Here is a 23628-nt window from a genome sequence, read left to right on the forward strand (position 1 = left end):
GTGTGCGTGTGTGCGCAGATGTGTTCACTGACGACACACACACACCCCCCACCCACCCAACGCCGGGTGCACAGCACTGCTCACACTGGATCTGGGTCACAAGGCATTAAATCCCCTTGTTCATCAGCTACACACACACACACACACACACACACACACACACACACACACACACACACACACACACACACTACAGCCCATCTGTCCTACTAAAGCTGGACGGTGGACTCCATCAGGTCTAACAGGTCAGCCTCCACACGTGACCAGTGGTTCTCCACCAATGGGGGAGCAGTTCTCGACCCCCCCAGGGATGTTCCTCATCCAGACATGAGGACTAACAGCCATTAATCTGCCATCATTCAGACTGACTGACAGGGTGACCAGCTGACCCCCAGTCAGCAGCCGTGACCCCTGGAGGTCACGTTCACACCGGTGTGAAGGTGACCCCTGGTGGTCCCAGACAACAGCCATCCATCAAACGCCGTCACTCTCACACAGGAAGTCATTCACACACACCGCTGCACAGTAAAGATCACATGTTTAACCCCCTCCCCACAGCGCCACCAGGGGGCCAAAACGTTCCCCGTCTCCCCCACCCACGCCTCCGTGATGAAGCTGCTTCTTTGTTGGTCTCATTAAATCAACACACGTCACGGCTGTGGTTTATTTATGTTATATAACCATTAGCTTCAACGCTGTGTGCTATCATTATCATTATTATCATTATCATTATTATTATCATTATTATTATCATTATTATCATTATCATTATTATCATTATTATTATCATTATTATTATCATTATTATTATTATTATTATTATTATTATTATTATTATTATTATCATCATTATTACTATTATTATTATTATCATCATTATTACTATTATTATTATTATCATCATTATTACTATTATTATTATTATCATCATTATTACTATTATTATTATCATCATTATTACTATTATTATTATTATTATTATTATCATTATCATTATTATCATCATTATCATTATCATCATTATCATTATCATTATCATTATCATTATCATTATTATTATTATCATTATCATTATCATTATTATTATTATTATTAGTGTCGACACTGGAAAAAAGGAAATGATTAACTTTGAACTTGGTGATTTCAAAAGTAACTAAAATAAGACACAAGGTCTGTGTTTGGAGTTGAATATAATATCCATTGGTAATTCAGGGTGAAGTCAGGTGAAGGGAATTCTGGGAGAACTCGGGCTTCCTGTTGGGTCTGAGGTTTAAAGAACCAGCCAAAAAATGCTGCAAGACTCCCATGATGGTGTCCCATTACTAACGGCCACTTGCAACTGTTAGAAGCTAAAGGTCCAGGCTGGAAACAGCGTGGTCCGTGCCTCGTACCTGCGCCGCTGTCTCACTGTGTTTATCTTGGAGACTCCAGTAAAGTGGAATAAATGGAGTCAGAATGTGGAGCAGTGATGATTATAACAACACAAATAGCATCAACACACACTAATGAACATGGTGAAGCCAGCAGACGTGTTAAATCCCATAATAATATCATGTTTCATCAGGGTAATATGAATGTTACAGGTTTTAAGGGGGAACTTTCTCAGCTTAAAGCCATGCTTTGATACCAGGAAGCTGAGTCTGAGTCCTCGGTGTTGTCGGGTCAGACCCCGTGGGGCGACCTTCAGAACCAGGAGCGATGCTCCTGCCAAACGAACCCACAGATCACGGAGTGGGAAACAAAACAAAACGTGTTTTAATAGGACGGTGGGACTGAACTGGGGCAGGAAACAAAGCTACTGGTCTCCCTGATGGGATCGTTCTGCTTTGTCGCCGGAGCAGGAACGGCTTTTGTGTCCTGGGACGACTTGACTTCACTCTGAATGAACATACAGAAGCTTTAAAAAGAACAATTCCATCATGTTGTCACAGGTCCTGTGTGCATGAATGTGAAGACCGATCACCAAACTGTGTTTCCGAACGCTGAACAAACCAACCGACACCCAATCACACCTGCTTAATGATGATGCTGAGGTAATGCGTTGCCATTGGCTACAATCCAACCCGCAGCCTCCGTCGGACCGCCGCCATGAGCGCTGACGGATGACATCACACATAAAACGACTGTTCGATTAAGAAGCAACGGATCATCAGCGTTCATCTATCAGGAGGTGTTCCAACCAGAGGAGCAGCAGTGATTCAGTAGAACAGGGAAGACATCAGGGATACTTCCCTAAAAGGCGATGCTGAGATCAAACCAGGCGATCCAGGTGATGTAATGTTCAGAGGCGTGCTCAGAACCCCTGATTGGCACTAATGTATGCAGGAGAGACAAGAGGGACGAGCGTATGAGTAGCATTCATTTATCATCCTAATTTAATTCCAACGTCTCAGAGCTTCTGGCTCAGACTCAAACAAGCCAACGGTCTAAAGGGTAGGTCACAGAGACGGACGTAGTCTCACCCCAGACAGCGTTCTGGACCCGTCTCCTTTTACTCTGCGTCTCCTAAAACATGTTTGCTGTTAGAATTTAGCAGCAACCCACTGATAAAGTGTGATTTCTGAGAGTAGACACTTGAATTCCTCCCCCATGAAGACATTTTCCTGCCCCAGACGATCTGTCGCTGGAGACTGTTTCCACTCCGTGACCTTACCATTCTTGGGCAAACTGCTGTAGATTAGAGTCGGGCTTGTCTGATTGGTCAGCTGATGGAGGTGACCATAAAAAGAAGAGCAGAAGGGTCTCAGAGGAGAGGCTGAAGCAATGCCTTCTGCACAATCAGATAATAAGACTGTGTTGGCCAGAGAAAGATCAACAGAGATCAGGGGGGAATCTCAAGTCGCCACGTCAGCTGAAGGTCTAGATAAAACCACAACGCAGACAGAGTTTTCACCGTCGAGCTCCACAATAAAACGCTCCAGTTGTTCTTTTGTTCCATCTGACGAGGAAAAATCAATCCTGGGAGACGACAAAACCGACCTCAACCACAAAACCGGGCGTTAGCCTGCGCCACAGAACATCTCTGGAGCCTCCAAACCAATCACAGCCATGTTGTGTTCAGGCTCCACTGGTTTTATGTGCTGGACAGGGAGAAGAATCCCATCTAATAAACAATCAATACCTGTGATTACATTTCAGAGACTCCTCAGGCACCTGATGGCGGAGCCTTGTTCCTGTGCCCACAGTTGCTTTTCTCCAGGTGGTGTTCCATCACTTTAACATGACGGCGACCCGACAGAAGTGGGTCACAAACAGAGGAAACGTACACGGGAATCGATGCTCGGTGGACTTACAAGCATGTAAACGGAGCTGTTAATCCTCTGTGGGGGTTAGCGCGATTCCCCAGGCAGCAGGGAGGCTGTCGGGGGTGTAAACAGCTTGATAGCATCAACTCCCCCAAGGCTGGAATCAATGCTGCTTTAGTGGAATATGTAAAACATAATTAATGTAATTGCTGTGCTTTGCTTTGTCGCCATAATTACGGTAACAAGGAAACAATGTGAGGCTTTTATTCAGCGTTACGTCTCGTCCTCAATGGATGAGAAGACAAAAGAACATTCAGAGTCCTACCGGAGGATTTTACCCCCAATGGGGGCAATGAAGGAGGTCTACTCTGGGGGTGCATCCATAAGACACCATGTCAGAGTTACTGATTGAAATAGTGATGATCTCGATGTGATCCAGGGTTTTTATAGTTGGGGGTCACAGGAGGAGGGTCACACCGTTGTGGGTCGATTGGTGCACCGTTTGTAAAAACGCCCAATCAGCACCGACTGATCTTCAGACTGTGGCACCTTGATGGAATCATCATCACAGCTTGAATAAGTGATGCAGATACAAAGAATTCTGATGATTCTTGCAAATTTGGTTGCCTTGGAAACATTGCATCGTCTTTTCAGTGTGGGTAAGTGGACCCCCCAGGGAGAAGCACTCATGTGGATAAAAATCAAAAGGACTCACGGGAACAGAGTATTGGCCCATTTCTGGGACTGTGTGAAAACTAAAATGATATTGGACCAAACAGAATGTAAGATAATATTGAGTCCAAAAAAAGCATATAAATATATGTCTACGAAATTACCCATAATGCAGAAGGAGGTTGGACAGAAAATAGCGCTCTCAACAAATATACCTAGTTAAGGTTCTTATTATATATGCAATAAAAAATGGAACCCAAGTGGTAATAGTGTTGATTTTCATGTTTCACGCTCACTGAAGGAAGTCACAGGAAGTCATGGGGTGTTCTTAGAAGCACATGTCCGTGCTAACGTGTTTAAGACGTGTTCGATCTGCAGCTGGGCTCCCGTTAAACTGACTGATCCTGTTGCCTGACTAGCAGATGACAGGTGACATGTGAAACACGCCGTGATGCGTGCTGATGTGCACGCGTTGCGGCGCGCGTATGAAAAGAAGTGGCTAGCAGCGCCTGGAGACCTCATTTATATGAGCATTCATTAGAATTCAGACGGTTAATCAGCCGCCGCCGCCGCCTGCGTCTCCTGCACATTAAAGCGGCGTTGGCCCACTTGGTGGCCGTCCATATCATCTCTCTCCGTCTCTGCCCTCCAGTTGTTGAGCGGCGTCACTCTTTAATCAGCTTTGCATCTTGGGAAGGCTCCGCCACACACACATATGCAAATGATCCCACTCGTCTTTGGTGGCGCGGCGCTTGATGAGGTTTGATGTATTCTGGTGGTCGATGCTGGGATGCTCCATCATCCTGTGTGATTAGGTTTGGCCTGAAGAGGAGCTGCTTTTCCAGGAAGTTTACCTCCGTCTGAATGGATGATGGAAACAAACTTTCTGCTTTAGCCTCGGAGGTATCTGAAGGTCTGAACACCTTCATCCACATAGTTTCATTTTTCATTGGAAGATCGCAAACAAAAGTACAAGCATATACTTCTGAGAAGCCCCACACATCCTTTTGAGGTAAACCTCAGCTGATGTCATTAACGGGTTCCAGGAGGTCAAAAACTGAACCGTTCCCTGGTCTGTCTTCTCCTTCCTTCTTGGGTTCTCCTGACCAACATGTCCTGTCCAGGTCTCTGATCGGTATCTAAACCCCATGACGGTTTTGAGCTGAGCTGTCCAACATGACATCACCAACAATCAACCTGATCTCCACAGAAACCTGACAGCTGATGCCCCCCCAGCTATTTATTCCGCTGGAACCTTCACCCACTAAGCCCTTTTACTAGATTGCGGAGTCGTCTCCCCTGTAGAGCATGGTGTCTCGCCTCGGCTGTCCTTCAGACCATCCAGAGACGTGTTAGAGCTGCAGACGTGTCCCTCAAGGATCCACCGCCTTGCTCTGCGTGACCACTTATTGAGATAAAGAGACGTCAGAAACCTACAGAACCTGAAGACTAGAGTCGACTTCAGGAAGGGACCGGACGGCGGTCAGAGCGAAGCGTCTGCTCGGCTCAGGTTCTACGTTACCGCACCTTCAAGACGTAGTGCAACGAGTTTAGTCACATGACTTCAGTTCAGAAGAGCGACTAACATGAAAATGTGATAAAACCAGATAAAGTAGAACCTGGAGATACGGAGTTGGATCCGTCCCGTCACTGAGGTCCAAAGTCAAACATTTCCCCGTTTAAAGTAACTAAAACCATTTTAATTTGTGCCACATTTGTAAAAAATAAAAACCAGAAAGACCCAAAAGACCCCTTAAATTATAAAAAATAAAAATGATCAACCAATAGACACGCAGACTGTGTAGAAATATATATACTGTGATCTGTAGATACTGTAATATTGGAGGTTACCAGCAGTGTGTGTGTGTGTGTATGTGTGTGTGTGTGTGTGTGTGTGTGTGTGTGTGTGTGTGTGTGTGTGTGTGTGTGTGTGTGTGTGTGTGTGTGTGTGTGTGTGTGTGCACTCCTCAGGCTGTCTGTGCCATATGCATTACACCCAGGGGGGGCCGTATGTTAACAGGCATATGGCATGCAGTGCACTTTCAGTTTGAAGGCATCTGTGTGTGAGGGGGGGGGGGACAGGAAGTGAGTGGAAAGTCACTGATGAACTCCCAGCAGGCATTGGGGCGAATGGACCAGGCTGATGTCTGATTGCTGTGTAGCTGCTAAGCTAACCGTGATGCTAGCCTGTGGCGCTAACAGCTCCGTCTCCTCCTCCAGACGGGTCGATGGGGGCCCGACGGGTCGACGGGGGCCCGACGGGTCGATGTCAGTCATCAGCGGGGCCTCGGATCATGGAGACAACACAGAGAGATGCTCATGCAGGTTGGGGCCAGCGGGGACAGACAACCATCTGGGCTCTTTTCAAGCCCCCAAACCCCTCCAGTGCATCTGTTGCTCTGCAAGAATTAGTGAATATCAGTCTGTTTGAAGAAATAACTGATTCCGGTCCCATTTCCTCCAGAATGCTCCAGAAACATTTAGAGGAACAACATTTATTCCCACAGTAGTCAGAGAGTGAGATATACATGACTCCAACATGAATATCAATACACACGGGTTTCTGCTTGAAATCACAGTGACGGCTGAGCAAAGGGCAAAGACAGGGCTGACCTTTAAAAGGCAGAAAACACAGCGGCTCAGGTTATGTAAGGAAAAAGCCTCCATCGCAAATTATACAAGCAAATAAAGAGGGGGGGGGGGGTAAAATATTCCTGCAGATGTGGAGCGCTCCCTCCTGAAGGAACACTTCCATATTTATGTGTGTGCTGATGACCACGGATGGTATGAAGGTGACGGATATTTACAGTCCCTACAACACAAAGGAAGACGAACCTCCAAACAGCGTCTTTTATCATGCATGTTATTTTTTTTTCCCACATTCTGGCGTGACATTGAACTACCCATTACTGCACACAAGCATCACCTCCTTTGTATAAAGTTTGTCCTTCTGCTGCTGATGCTCTGAGCTCATTGTGTCCAGTCTCGTTAACATAATGGAGTCATTAAGTCCACGAACCCGTCCTGCTCCCCTGAGAAACGCCCACCTCTGCACACAGAACATTTTCTACTTACAGGTTCTGGAGGCGAGGGAAAACCTTTAACAGGCAGAAACCTTGAGCGGAACCCAAGACCAAAAGTAGGCGGAGCCAAGGTAGAGTCAGTGACAGAGAGGAAAACATATATTTAAGACTAACAAATGGAGGGAAAACAATAAATCAACTGTGATAAATCATAACCATTAGTCGTGATAACATCTGATTTGCATCTTGATTGTCTTAAATCTACTCTTAATTGATCGTTTTACCAGGTTAAACGCTGCTGCCCCCTGTGTTCAGACTCCAGTACTGCAGACGCATGAACAATCGAGTTAAAGGTGCTTAAAATATGCAACATAAAGAGCGTCATCATCCTGTGTCTGCTGGTATTTAAAACACAGGAGTTGTTTCCTACAATTCAAATTTGTGTTTGTAACACACAAATTGATTAGTAAGAGAGGAACACATTCAGTATTGGATTTATTTTAAATGTTAATTAAAGTGTGAGTCGTTCCATGAATTAATGTAAAGTCTGACAAAACGACACAGATTTTACGAAGGCGTCCGACGGTCCAAACTGGACCCTTCATGTTGGTCACAGCTGATCTGGTCCTCACTCACAGAAGACCCTCAATCCTTCCTCCAGGACTTTAATCCACCAGTGGGAAACGGAATGGAGAATTCTGATGGACGCTTTTATTTCCCTCCCCCTGAGTGACGACTAGCGTGTGCAGCTCCGTCATGTGACCTGATGACCTCATCAGTGTGAGACACGCCGTTACGTGAGACCCGGTCGCCCCCAGTGGAGGCTGCTGATTGGTCCAGACAGCAGAGTCACATGATTCGTCATGGAACTGACTGACGCCAAAGTGACAGATGACTCTGCCCCCCCCCCCCCCCCCCCCGCCGCCCCCCGCCCCCCACCACCTCATCATCCTGATCTGAGTGATGATATTTCCTCCCTGCAGTCGGAGGGCATCACCCAATCACCACCAGGGCAGATTTCTGCTTTCTGCTGCCCCGCCCTCCGCCGTGACTTCACCGCCGGGGGGGGGTTCAGTGGTGATAATGATCTCCCCCCAGCTGCAGCTGTCCTTGTTGAGACGGACGAGTCACTGAGGAGGAGGAGGATGAAGAGGAGGAGGCTGGGCAGCTGGAGGGGCCACTAATACCCCAGAACAGAAGCACACGGGAAAACTAGAACCCTGACCCCGACACGCGTGATGGGGGGCAGACGAGGACACGGCTACTGGATTAGAGATATTCAGCTGTAGATTGATTTATCAGTATTTTCATCTTCCTCTCAGATCCACCACGTCTGACCTGCTGAAGGTCTAAAGTACATTAAAACCACACACACACACACACACACACACACACACACACACACACACACACACACACACACACACACACACACACACACACACACACACACACACACACACACACACACACACACACACACACACACACACACACACACACACACACACACACACACACAACAGGAGCCGTGTCAAAAATCAGCCTGTCATTTACTAAATGAATCTCAATTATTGATCCGATCAATGAATGAAGTTCTTTACATGAAATGATTTTCTTATTAAACAGTGTGTTTGTGTGTGTGTGTGTGTGTGTGTGTGTGTGTGTGTGTGTGTGTGTGTGTGTGTGTGTGTGTGTGTTATTTTAAATTAAATGACCATTAGTGTTCTATGGATGTGTTCTCTCTATTCTCTCTAGTCAGGCATGAGAATGAAAATCAGGTGTATTGATTTGTAAATCAGACATATTTATAAAATGAACAACAAGTGAACAAAATTTGGTACGGGGGGGGGTTGATGTGAGGGGGGGGTTAATGTGTGAACACATGAAAACAGTTTAAGACCAACTAAAACACAGGTCACTATATTAATAAATAAGATATAATCAACATCATGACCTCATAATCATTTAAAATCAGATGTCGGGGGGGGGGGGGGGCATCTCCATTGGCAGCAACATTCAGCAGCATCACTAGTCATCTCACGTCGGGCCACAATGGAGGTGGGGGATGGGAGGGAGGAAATGGAGAGGCCAGGAGCCCCTGACAGCGTGATGAAGAACATCACCATCATCATCATTATCATCACCATCATCATCATCATCACCATCACCACCATCATCATCAACATCATCATCATCACCATCATCATCATCACCATCAGTACCACCATCGCCATCATTACCATCATCATCATCATCATCACCATCATCACCATCATCACCATCATCATCATCATCACCACCACCATCATCACCATCATCATCACCATCATCATCACCATCATCACCATCATCATCACCATCATCATCACCATTATCACCATCATCATCACCATCATCATCATCACCATCATCACCATCATCATCATCACCATCATCATCATCATCACCACCACCATCATCACCATCATCACCATCATCATCATCACCATCATCATCATCATCACCACCACCATCATCACCATCATCACCATCATCATCATCACCATCATCATCATCATCACCACCACCATTATCACCATCATCATCACCATCACCATCACCATCATCACCACCATCATCATCATCACCATCACCATCACCATCAGCACCATCATCATCATCATCACCATCACCACCATCACCATCAGCACCATCATCATCATGTGACAGGAAGTCCTACAGGACGTCCACAGACCTCTGGTAATGGAGTAAAGTAGGAGACGCCAGAACTCCAGACACGACTTCATCTCTAGTTGATGCATCTTCAACCCAGACAGAGAACCCTATCAATCATTATTGATCTTTATCAATAACCTTTAAAGGTGGAAAATCAAAAACTACAACAGCAGTCGCTGTTCTGACAGGAAGTTGTAGAATAACAGCCAACGTGTTTTGGTCACCTTAACGATAAATGTTTTGGACTGTCTAAACGTGGAGTCGCTGCTCCTGTCAAGTTGTGAACTGATCACAGAAAACGAATGAACTTATAATCAATTCTTTATCAGCTGACAGTGAATCTGAGTCTGAACATGAGTAGAATTTATCCTCAGAGAAACTTCACGTCACTAAAAACACACTAGCATGTCCCGCTAGCATGTCGGACCTCCCGCCTGTGGGTGTGGGAGAAACGATCTGATTGGCTGCCTGCATCAATAACGAATGGAGCAGAGAGGTTTCACTGCATGTCTGACGTCCCTTTGGGACTGGAGTCAGAACATAAATAACATGGATAAGTGAAGAGTCAGGCTGCTGCTGCAGACGTGGTGCTCGTGCGTCACGTCTGCAGCAGCAGCTCCGTCTCTGTTCTCATCTGCATTCTCTCACACACTTCATCACTTTTCTTCCTCCTCTGCACTGCATCACTTTTCCAGAACACCTTTCCCCCCCCGGCTCCGGGGTAACTAAATATAGTGAGTGGTGCAGACGGCTCCGCTCACAACCATCGGCAGCAGAGCAGCGGCGCTGGTGATGCTGGTGATGATGGTGATGATGGTGATGCTGGTGATGATGGGGATGATGGTGATGCTGGTGATGATGGTGATGCTGGTGATGATGGTGATGCTGGTGATGATGGTGATGATGGTGATGATGGTGATGCTGGTGATGATGGTGATGATGGTGACGCCAGAGGAGCTGCAGCTGCACGGACTGGACCTCTGGTGAACATCACTGACACCACAGACACGTCCATCCTGAGCAGCTGGAGGCTCTCATCCAGGACGAGGACCACGATCCAGATTGATCGTCACGGCGACGCGAGAACGTCTGTCTGAAACACGATGATGTGAGTGAATTTCAAAGGGTGCCAAGACGAAATCGTTAGCATGGAGCCGTTAGCTCCATGCTAACGCACTGAAACACCAGCAGAGATGTGAAACGCATTCAGATGTAGGAAATCACATGAGGCGATCTGTCCACATCACTTCCTGTCCACATCACTTCCTGTCCACATCACTTCCTGTCGACATCACTTCCTGTGTCGTGTTGATGTTCGTCACATTAATTCACACAGACTTCATGTCATTCACACTGCCCCCGTGTGCTGCTAGCGTGTGCTGCTAGCGTGTGCTGCTAGCGTGTGCTGGGTGTTAACTTACAGCCAGACTGATTGTTAAACTTTATAATATCAGGACCCCTAAAACTTACAAAACCAGCCTGTGTCCCCGTTTGATGACATCATACTGGTGCTACAGGCGGTGGGACCAGTGAAACCACTGAGGATGGATCGTAGTTAAACTGGTTTCCTCCAGGGGTCGACCCAAACACCCCAAACCACCAAACCGACCCCAATCAGGATGTTCCTGGACTCACATCCTCCTGCATCCGGATGAGACTCACGACGGCGTGACAAAACGTGACTCACACGCGTGTTTCACAAGCTCCCAGCTCACGCCAAAACTCCATTGATGACAACTTTTTAATGCAACCTGATTTTTTTTTGTCATCCCACAGCCTTTCATCTGGAGGAGGAGGAGGAGGAGGAGGAGGAAGGTGTGATTGCTTCCACCGCCGTCACTTCCAGCTCCGTGGATGAGGACTCTCAATAATTTCACATCACGTGTGCGAAAGCGTGAGATTCCAGTGGAATGGATTCATCTGCACCTTTGAAACGCCGCTGGTTCTGGAGACGGATTACCGGACTGACACTGGTGTGACTCCGTTCGTTTCCAGCTCCAGCAAACAGGTTGAAGTTGGACAGATTTTACTATCCAGAGGCTCTGATGTTTGATATGATCTCTTGTCAAACGCTCTTGAACCCTTACGTCAAAGGAGAGATAAAGAGAAACCCCTCCATGTGATCCAGAAGCTGCCTTCGTCTTCCAGACGTGAACCCGATCCCATGCGTGGCGTCGTCGTGACGATACCAGCTCGGATCACAATGGATCAATTTTCACAGCGAAGGATTTTCCCGGGCTGCTTGGTGCGATTAAAGGCTACAAATGTTAGCGCTGTCGCTTCATTTGCATGAGCTTATCTTGTGCTGTCGGGGGGGGTCATTTAAGGCTGCGTTTGAATAAACGCGTCTAAATAAAAGAAGAGAATGCAGAAAACACTCTGACGACTTCCTACGCTGTCATTAGCTCAGATTGGCAGCGGGGAAAACAAAGCTGGCGATCGCTGCAGGCCCCCCCCACCCCACGAACAGATCAGGTAGTAAACATCTCTGACTGGATTAACTCGCCTGATTTTCTTCACTAGATGTTTGCTGACAGCCCAAATCCATCAGAAAATGAACGAGTCAAGCTTAATGAGAAACAGAAGCAGAAGAACGGAGGAGTTCACACGTTTCTCCAGATCGCCCACTCCCGCGTTCAGACATAAAAACCAGCCAGTCGCTGAAACAACACCACCAAATTAGCCATTAAACCAGTCAATAAATCAATAACTCACTTTCAGACTCAATCAGCCTTCTCCAAACAAATGAAGGCGTCTGATTGGTGGACTCACCCAGAACTCCCAGCCGGTAGTTGATGGTAATGACGATGACGTTCCCGTAGCTGGCCAGGATGCTGCCGTCGATCATGTTGCCCGTTCCCTCCATGTAGGAGCCGCCGTGGATGTAAACCATGACGGGCTTCAGCCCGTTCTCATCGTGGATGTCTGCAAAACAATGACCGTTATATTATGGGATGGAATATTACATGATAATATACGTTACAGCAGTACATGGAGATACGAGTTGTTTGAGATACGAGACGTCACTCTGGGCAGGATTGAAGGTCAACTTACAGCTCCCCTATTCTGCTTTTTTTAACGTCGCCAAAGTAATCTGTTGTCCTCAATAACTTTGATTGAATATTGATAAAATATCTTCCCCCTTGAAAAGCTCCGTGTCTGAGCCCCCTCTATCAACACCTCCCTCCCCCCCCCCACGCATTCACGGGCGTTTTGTTTGGATCCAGTGTCAGTCTGAAACTTTTCTATCAGTAACTTTATTATTACGTTCTTTACTATTTATTGACTTTATTATTTGTCTCTTATTTTTCTGGTGTTTGTCTCTCTTGTTAATAATAATAACTGTTGATTTCTCTGCGCTGAGCGTGAAGCTGTTTGTAGCCCAACATGACTCCGTTGTTCACTGTGTAGACACTACATGGGCTGATCCTACTGACCGGTGAACGTCACAAAGAATTTCAAACACAGGAACACGAACCCCCCACCCCCCAAACACACACACACCCCAAACACACACACACCTGACTGGAGCGGAGCTAACTAGTTAATCAAATGCTGGCTGACTTCAACAGTTTGCGAGGAACTTTAGTGTGTAGCTCTGAGCTAGGACGTTACTGCACACTGCTTCCCTCTTACACTGATAATATGATGACACAACGCTACGTACATAGGATACAAGAATACAACAAAACAACTAACAAAACAACAAACAAACAAACAAAACAAACAAAACAACAAACAAACAAGCTGTATTTACATTTCTACGGCTGCTTTACTCGTGTTTAGGGACATGACGAGATTCTGACCGGGTTCCCTTCCCCGGTCCAGTTCCTCACGTCTCCTTCCTGCTCCATCCGTGTCTTATGTAACACAACACGCTACTAAGCCCCGTGGAAACTGTGAGGCTCCAGCCGTGATCAGGGGTAATTAGAACATGAGGAGGAGGTGATTACACATTAGGATGACATCGTCTGCATAGAAGATGTACGGACACAACTGCATCCACTCAACAAGTGGCTTTATTACAGATCTGCCCCCACCCCCATCTGGAGACATCAGCTGTCATCATCACTGTCCGCACGCCACCGCGACGTTTCCCTGATGCATTATGGGAAACAAGGGACTGAGTGGAACCAGATGCTAATAGCTGCTCTGTAGGAAACGTCTTTCCTGATCCTGTTCATCAATAAATCAAATGACACAACTAATCAATCGGACTGTGATGTGTCACGTCCATCACTGATTGGACGACGTCTGAAACACACATTAGAATTATGGATCAGTTCCGTCCACACGCAGAGCGTCATGTGATCACGTCTCTGAAAGTGTTTCCTGTCCCAGGATGAGGCGGCGCTCGTCTCATCAATCATTTAGTCTCCAATCCTGATTATTATCACCGATCCATAATCATGTGACTGATTGGTTCAGCGTCGAGTCAGTAAATAACCCCAACCCTCAACTCCGATCCATCAGAGGATGAATTCCTTTGGACACAAATCACAGATTTATTGATCGTCAGACGGAGAAGCTCAGTGATGGATCGGAGTCCAGAACGGTTCTAGTCTGGATCAGGACTAGGAAACGTCCTACGAGCCCTGAGGATGGTCTTAGACACGAACCCCCCGCTGAACCCACTTAGAGCTCTATTCAGAGCAGCAGACGAGCCCGACCCCTGCAGTGACCTCTGACCTCTGAGTCTGAACCCAGTACCTGGATTAGAGACCTGCCGTCGCCCTGAGGATCTGATGCGTTTCCAGCGTTTAGTCTGGACCCTCAAAGCAGAGCTCTACTGCAGAGCAGCAGGGACAATCATTCAGGGAGGGGGGGGCATCGTCGTCCGCCTCCGCTAAAGAAAACTGTTCCGACCCCACGCCTCAGATCTCTGCTTCACTGGGGGGGGGCGCCTCAGCGTCTCACCGCTCCTCACCTTCACCCAGGAGGGATTGTGGGTACTGAACAGCGAGCCGGCGTGGGGGCGGTGCGTGGGGGGGGGTGAGTGGGGGGGTGGGAACAACCGTGAGGAGGCTGACGCTCATAAAACAAACGCTCCTCACGACTCCAACCGATCTGCATCCGATCTGCATCCAACGCTCCTGCAGGATCTGTGGACTCAACCGACGTCTGCCCCCCTCAAACAACAGGCTGGTACCGCCCCCCGATTGGCGGAGGAGTCAGGAGTCAGGCGGGGGGGTTGTGAGGGGGGCAGATTAACAGGCTTCTTCATGACGGAAGAAGAGGAGGGTCTCAGTGAGGAACTCTTCAAACCAAAGACATCAAAGTGATAGAAGCCCCCCCCCCCCCATCGTGCAATATGTATGCCCCCCCCAGCCTGTGGAGCTTCCTGGGTGACTGTGCAGTGAGTTTGTCCCAGACATTCATCACTGCCCCCCCACGGGGGGATAATATATGCCTCTGCTGGCTGAACGGTGTAGTACACATTATTCATCTTCATATGGTGAGGTGGGGGGGGGGGGTAAGGAATGTTTCAGAGGTGGGGGGGGTAAGGAATGTTTCAGATGCGGGGGGGGGGGGTCCATCTAAATTTTGCATTGCTTTCATGTTTCCTCTTGAATACAAACATCAGTAATGGAAGGGACTCCACCGCCGATGTCCCAGCATGCACTCTGGCTGCACAGGAAGTCACGCCCACTAGTGCATTACCCAGAATTCACAGCATGATCAACACGAAACCACTGAGGTCCAGTCAGATTTGATCTGAGGTTAAGATTTATTAGATACTAAGGGATGAAGAACGAATCAACACAGTCAAATATTACATACATGAAGAACATGTACATGTATGACTCATGTATGATAGAACTCTGATGTTTGCGTGGGAATAAATATTTGCATACAACCTGGAAGCTCCCTGTTCCAGCTCCAGAACCCCTCCCCCTCGCCCCCCAGCGATGAAATCAACACTTCCTGTTTAGGGAACGTAAGACAATTATTAAATAATAATTGGATTTTTGTCAAAAACTTTTTTAAAAGTTTGTAATTCTTATTGGCTGAGGTGCCCCCCCCCCCCCCCCCCAAAAGTTAACAAATGAATATCGTTCCACCTGCTCTCCTGACCTCACCTGAAACATTCTAATCTAATCCACGCTCAGATTGGGATTAGCAGCAGGTCTGTGGCTGGATTGGTTCGTTACTCAGGTGAAGGGTTTCATCACCTGCAGGTAAAACTCTATTATCATGATCTCACACACGTGTGCTCACACCAGATCATATTAACATGTCACAGAATCATCAGCATGTACTGAAGGTTACAGTAACGCCTGATAAATCAATATCCAGATCACTGATTATTGATCCACACCACCTAGACACAAATTTAAGAACCTTCCTGATATGAAAATCATATTCACTAGGACTCATTTCACGAGTCAGCAGCCCTGATAATTACTGCTTTCTCATGTGTTCTACTGGTGGGTGAACGTCCAGGTCTCCAGTGGTTCATCCATACGTGTAAAATAAATAGATAAATAAATAATTACAGGTGAAGAGACAAACAGTAGAGAGGAGGAATGTGTCCCTCCTCGGGACGTCATTTCAATCATTTAATGGGGTTTTATTTATTTGGAGTGATCTACTCATCCTGCGTCCCTCAGTTCAGACATCATCTAAATGCAAATGTGATCACACACACACACACACACACACACACACACACACACACACGCTAATGGCTCCATGAACATCACGCAGTGAAGACGTGAATAAAAAGCTGTCATGTGTGATTTGTTTATAGAACCAACAACCAACCGCTTCATGTTTCCTCCACGTTTCAGACAGTTTAATGATGAACGCTGAGAGGCCGGTCTGAAACATGTGACACACGTGTGTTCCAATCCCACTCAGTGTTGCTCTGGTAACACGTTCACACCCCAGGACCTACAGCTGTTCATCACCAGCTGGGCTATGAACACACAACGTTCCTCCAACCGGGAAAATAAAAAAATGTTCCCTCAGGTTTGGGATTTGACTCCAGGAACACTCTGACAATCCCACTCACTAGTGAGGGGGAATTTATTCTGTAACCATGGAGACCAAACACACTGGAACAAAAATAGTTCCTCCACAGCAGAAAGAACAATGTCTGTAGGATTATTGAAAAATTAGTGAACGCTCCAGAAAAGAACCCAAACACACACGCCCCCCCCCCAAAAAAAAATAACTACAATATACTAGGAATGATGACTGATTACTGTAAAGAACGAGATGCGCTCTCACTGATGTACCCACCCACCAACACGTGGTAAAGAACGGGTTTCCCCCCACTGTCCTCTGCTAATCCCCACAGATTACCCACACAGGAGGAGAAACCTTCAGTCGTCATCATGCAGAGAGGAGAGGAGGAGGAGAAAACACCAACATGCAGAGCTGCAATCAGATCACATAACGCCCCCCCTTTCCTGTTTAGAGGTGTCCTCTGTCCAGACCCCCCCATTCAGAGGACTCCAAAGAGGTCCAGACCAGAGGAGTGCACCTGAACGCACCGTCAGGGGGCTAAAAAACGAAGTGGAGGGGAACGTAATTAAACAGAGGTCTGCGGGAGTGGGGGGGGGGGCTGTCATGCACCCGTCAGGCTTTTATTTTGTTGGGCAAAAAGGGTAAAAATATAAAAATACCTTCATCACCATCATTACTGCTGAAATCTGAGCCGTGTGCCTCGTTTGAGGAGGAGCCTGGTGTTGGGGAGAAAAGTGAAGGGAGACAAGATCCAGCCAATGAAAAAAGAGTTTAAAAAAGAGTTTAAAAAAGAGTTCAAAAAAGAGTTTAAAAAAGAGTTTAAAAAAGAGTTTAAAAAAGAGTTTAAAAAAGAGTTTAAAAAAGAGTTTAAAAAAGAGTTTAAAAAAGAGTTTAAAAAAGAGTTTAAAAAAGAGTTTAAAAAAGAGTTCAAAGAGAGAGTAAAAAAAAGAGTTCAAAAAGAATGAAAAATGTTGAGAAAAACAAGAAAAGACTCATGACCCACCCCCCAATGAGGTGCTGCTACCTCACGTAAGGACAGAAGGTCCAGGTCCACACAGTGAATCAGTCCAGGTTCACGCAGTGAAACAGTCCAGGTTCACACAGTGAATCAGTCCAGGATCCCCAATAGGATCACCAATAGAATCACCAATAGGATCACCATTAGGATCACCAATAGAATCACCAATAGGATCACCAATAGGATCACCAATAGGATAACCAATAGGATCACCAATAGGATCCCCATTAGAATCACCAATAGAATCACCAACAGCATCATCAATAGGATCACCAATAGGATCACCAATAGACTCACCGATAGGATCACCAATAGGACCACCAATAGATCACCAATAGACTCACCGATAGGATCACCAATAGGATCACCAATAGACTCACCAATAGGATCACCAATAGAATCACCAATAGGATCACCAATAGGATCACCATTAGGATCACCAATAGAATCACCAATAGGATCACCAATAGGGTCACCATTAGGATCACCAATAGAATCACCAATAGGATCACCAATAGAAACACCAATAGAATCACCAACAGCATCATCAATAGGATCACCAATAGACTCACCAATAGGATCACCAATAGACTCACAAATAGGATCACCAATAGACTCACCGATAGGATCACCAATAGGATCACCAATAGGATCACCAATAGGATCAGAACAGGACTAACTTTGTGCTGCTTTCTGAAGATAAGTTCTTCGGTTCTCATCCACTTCTCATAACCAACATAAACACCAGGTAACAGGACTAGTTTAGGAAAGGTGTGATATACTAATAAAGTACTGTATGTAGTAGTGAAATGATCACAGATTTGTGGAACACAAACCAAATGAATGTAGAAGTTGATCAAATGTGTGTATTTCTGTGTGTATTGGTAGTAAACGGAGATGTTTCCACTGTGAGGATGGAACAGTTTCCAGGTGTTCAGACGCACCTGTCAGGGGGTGTGGACCAGAAGCTTTATTAAGGAGACACACAGGTGAGTCACTAGAGAAACCTGTGGTTACTAAAAAATCAAACGGACACAGAAACCCTTCTGTTCAGACTGAGATCCAGATTACCCCCCCCCCCGCCCCCACAGCAATAGCTGTTAGCATTAGCTGTAAAGCCCCACAGGATGCTCATTCCCACTGCTTCGGGCCTCTCTGACCTGACAGACATTCAGGTTCCTGTTGGCCTCCAGCGCGCTGGTCAACAGGAAGTAGAACAAAATGACTTTTATGTATTTTATTATTTTTTACACTCTTAAAAACAGGACCTGAACCCAAACGCTTCTAACTCCACAGCGGGAAACCTAACTCTGATGTTTGGCACAGCAAAGTGGAGTGCATTGATTAATGGGGTACTTGCCCCCCCCCAGGGGCATGTGGATTTATTTAAGGGTTCCCAGCATGCCATGTGTTCATGAGTCATCCATCCTGCAACCAATCAACATGATCCTTGTTTAACAAACCTCCAATCAAAGCGCTCTGACTCATTCCCTCTGAACAGGTTTATTCTACCCCCCCACGTTCCTCACACTAAAGCAGTGGATTGTTTATTCTTAGACCAAAACCCCCCCACCCCCACCTCACTAAAACCACAGATTAGGTATTGATTCTATAAAACAAGTTAAATTATAAACTTTACAGGTTAGCTTGTTGTTTTTAATCTTGGATGGAACCAAAAAAGCTCCAAATCTGCCCGACGACAGGTGACAGGTATTTCAGAGGAACCAATCGTAACGCATAACTGAACCATAACTGTAAAGATAATCTCCCCGGTTAAAATTCATAAATATATTATAGATTTATAAATTATCTAAAACAAATAAGTTTCTCTGCAGCTCCTCGTTCTGATGAAGTGATGATCCGTGAACCCGTTCACCATTAAACGCTTTCACACAACTATGGGATGTATTATTTAACAGAATGGATTATTTAATAGCAGCTTGTGCTGAAGTGGATCCGTCATTCCTGCTACCAGGCCGTCCTTGAGCGGCGCTGCATTCAGAGTGTAGCGCGCCCTGGTGTCATTGTGTTCCCTGCAGCGTTCACACGCCGCCGTGAGGTCACGTGACACCCGACGAGGTGACGAGCAAACAAACGGGCGAAGCCGTGAACGTCTGCTGCTCACGGACAAACAGCCCACAGAGAAACAGGCGGCAAACGGAGCCTCATTAAATGAGAAACACGCTAAATGAACACGCAGCTCCAGTGTCACACTAACAGAACACACACGTGTGCAGGGGGTCTCAGCTGCTGTCATGGATGTGAAAACTTGTGGACCTTCATGTATTTATTGACCTGCGTGTTGGAGATGTGGCTTCATTAGCGGTTAGCATGAGATCCAGAGGGATGACGACACGTATGAAAGACCAGTTTTATACATTCTATAAAACACGTGTGTGAACGATGTGAGCGTGAAAAAGGGGCCGGTCCTCAGTCTGGTGCACATTGTGTGTAAATGCATTTTGCACCCATGGGTGTCGGTTCAGATGCTGAGATGTTCTCCAGCCTCCAGCGGCAGCAGAGGAGACGACCACAACGACCGTTAAAATCACACCGAGAACATAAAATGATTTAAAAACACGTCAAAGTTCACCAGGACAGCTGCTGGTGATGTTCTGGTGCGACGGAGGTCAGATGGAGACGAGATGAACTATCAGGAACATCCACAGGGTTTGTGTCAGATGGATCCAGAAGGTGGAGGTGACTCAGATGTCTGAGAGTGACTCATTAATGGTGACTCAGCTTCATGTTGAAGACAGGATTCAGGATTAGATAAACCTGTCTTCCTCCAGATAAAATAAACCAGGATTTCAGTGATTCTGTTTCCTGCTTTGAAAACATTATTTATAGAATTCACCTCATTGGAGACGTCAGTGCTGCTGTGTGCTACACACACACACACACACACACACACACACACACACACACACACACACACACACACACACACACACACACACACACACACACATTACCTAAACTGTTAAATAATCTATTATTATATCAATGACGACTCTCTGAGATGAGAAACTATTTCCTTCTTTAGTAAAACACGTTTCCTTTATTTCCTTTATTTTGAAGGAATACGATCAATAATTAAATCTCATTGACATGAACTGAACTCAGGTCTCATCTCAAACAGACTCTGACTATGAGGCTGGATTCTCAGAGACGTGTGATAATAATAAATAATGATATTACTGATGATGTTCTCACCACACGCTGCTCTCTGCATCATGTTGAGTGTTACAGTTATATCACTCACCACCTCCCGCTGCACTCTGGGACATCGAGTCCCCACACCCCCAGACGTTATTATAGAACCAACAAGACCCGTTATGATAAAACACAACAACCTGAATGCCTCCTTTCGTGCTGTGACTCCATCCTGTGTGTGTTCTATTTGTCAGCAGTGACTCAATCCATTTGAAAGCATTCATTAAAAAGGCAATTACATCGTTTCTGGACTCTGAGGACATTTTCTACGCCGTGTTCATCAATTCCAGGAGAAAGCAGCAGAAACGGGTTCAATCTGAATCTGAACTGTTCTTTTGTTTTTATGTCTGAGACGAGGAGGCGTCGGCCCGACCAGACAGAACCAATGGAACATCGCTGATGGCTCAGGATGAGGAGCCAGTGAGTTTACGAGTGAGCAGCGAGTTAACAATGAGTTAGCAGCGAGTTAACAGTGAGATACCAACCAGTTAGCAGTGAGTTAGCAGCGAGTTACCAACAAGTTAGCAGTGAGTTACCAACAAGTTAGCAGCGAGTTACCAATGAGTTAGCAACAAGTTAGCATCGAGTTACCAACAAGTTAGCAGCGAGTTACCAATGAGTTAGCAACAAGTTAGCATCGAGTTACCAACAAGTTAGCAGCAAGTTACCAATGAGTTAGCAACAAGTTAGCAGTCGAGTTACCAATGAGTTATCAGCGAGTTACCAACGAGTTATCAGTGAGTTACCAACAAGTTAGCAGTGAGTTACCAACGAGTTATCAGCGAGTTACCGACGAGTTAACAGTGAGTTACCAACGAGTTATCAGCGAGTTACCAATGATTTAGCAGTGAGTTACCAACAAGTTAGCAGTGAGTTACCAATGAGTTAGCAGCGAATTACAAATGAGTTGGCAGCGAGTTACCAATGAGTTACCAACGAGTTATCAGCAAGTTACCAATGAGTTAGCAGTGAGTTACCAACAAGTTAGCAGTGAGTTACCAATGAGTTAGCAGCGAATTACAAATGAGTTGGCAGCGAGTTACCAACGAGTTATCAGTGAGTTACCAACGAGTTATCAGTGAGTTACCGACGAGTTAACAGTGAGTTACCAACGAGTTATCAGCGAGTTACCAATGATTTAGCAGTGAGTTACCAACAAGTTAGCAGTGAGTTACCAATGAGTTAGCAGCGAATTACAAATGAGTTGGCAGCGAGTTACCAATGAGTTACCAACGAGTTATCAGCAAGTTACCAATGAGTTAGCAGTGAGTTACCCACAAGTTAGCAGTGAGTTACCAATGAGTCAGCAGCGAATTACAAATGAGTTGGCAGCGAGTTACCAATGAGTTAGCAACAAGTTAGCAGTGAGTTACCTACGAGTTAGCAGCAAGTTCCCAATGAGTTATCAGCGAGTTATCAACGAGTTAGCAGTAAGTTACCAACAAGTTAGATGCTAGTTAGCAGTGAGTTGCCGACGAGTTAGCAGCGAGTTGGCGACGAGTTAGCAGCGAGTTGCCGGCGAGTTGGCAGTGAGTTACCAATGAGTTAGCAGCAAGCTGAAGCAGGGCGGAAGCGAAACCAAAAGGAAGAAGGTCGTAGCCTGGAGGTGGGACTGGAATCAGCAGATAAAATAAAATCTGTCTTCAAACTTTATTTCCTTTGCTGTAATAAGGTTTAAATGTTTAAATAAAACCTTAGGTGAAAAAAGAGATGTCACAATACAAAAATTAAAAAAAGTCAGACGGATAGGTTGCCCTCATTTTGACATTTTTAATCTAATTATGGCGCAGTAAAGGACCGCTGTGCTTCACCCTACCTCTTTGTTTGGCTTTTACACAGCACCGCTTTATGTCTTCTGAGCTGCTTTGTTGTCACGTCAAATTACGTGTGTTTATAACGGCAGATGTGATCATGAAAGAAGCCAAAAAATCTTCCTTCCATTAATAACTGATTAGCATCATCTGAGAAACACAAAAGTAAGGAGTGAAATGTCCAGGAAGCTGCAGCCAGAGGGTTTAAGTGCTCAGATTCAACCAAAAATCAACTAAAAGCTCCTGTTTGAACCCAACAGAATGACATAATTACTTGATGTGTTTGGAAGACAGATGCAGGTAAATACACCTGAACTCCACTCCACTCACGTCTGCCAGCGTTTACCTGCTTTTACTGGTTTATCTTCAGAGTGCAAAGAGCATTTAATTTAAGAACAGCTCTTCTGCACTCAAGTCTAAAAATGTCTTTTTATTCTGGAGCTTTGGTGGCCCCTACTCTTCTGCACCCCCACCCCCACCCCCACCCCTTTGTTCCTTTATTTTAACAATGTAAAACATTGTGATTCAAACAGAATACAGATCATGATCTCCTGTTTGCTCCATTCAGCAGCTCCTCGCTTCGGTAAATCCCTCATAACGTCACCTCGCTGAAGTTCTTCATGTTCCATCTGAAGTTTTCCTACAGGACCCCCCACCTCTAAACACACCGGACCCATTACCTTAAAGAATCCATTAGAAACAGCTTAAACACTAATGTGCTGGATTGTGTTTCACAAACGCTGCTTGATGTAAACTTGAGTGAACAAACGGATGAATTTATCGTCTTTCTGAACAGGATATAAAATCATTCCTCCTCCTGAACTTTTCCACAATTGTTACATCAAGGAGTATGAAAACATTTCATATTCACTTATTTTCTGGCATGTCGGACACATTTTCACATTTAAAAAGGAAATGTTTCAAAGACAGGAAATATTTTATTATTAAATAGA

At 45.7% G+C, this 23628-nt stretch overlaps 1 protein-coding gene across 2 annotated transcripts in view; it reads right to left on the bottom strand.

Moving 5' to 3' along the window:
- nlgn4xa (neuroligin 4 X-linked a) overlaps positions 1-23628 on the bottom strand; it is a 49525-nt gene that overhangs the window by 17436 nt on the left and 8461 nt on the right. For both annotated transcript variants that reach the window (XM_068309678.1, XM_068309679.1), the window contains exon 3: positions 12431-12583. In XM_068309678.1, the coding sequence (XP_068165779.1) occupies positions 12431-12583 (153 nt within the window). The remainder of the gene's footprint in view (positions 1-12430; positions 12584-23628) is intronic.

The sequence above is a fragment of the Antennarius striatus genome, chromosome 24, assembly GCF_040054535.1.
Source record: "Antennarius striatus isolate MH-2024 chromosome 24, ASM4005453v1, whole genome shotgun sequence".
NCBI lineage: Eukaryota > Metazoa > Chordata > Actinopteri > Lophiiformes > Antennariidae > Antennarius > Antennarius striatus.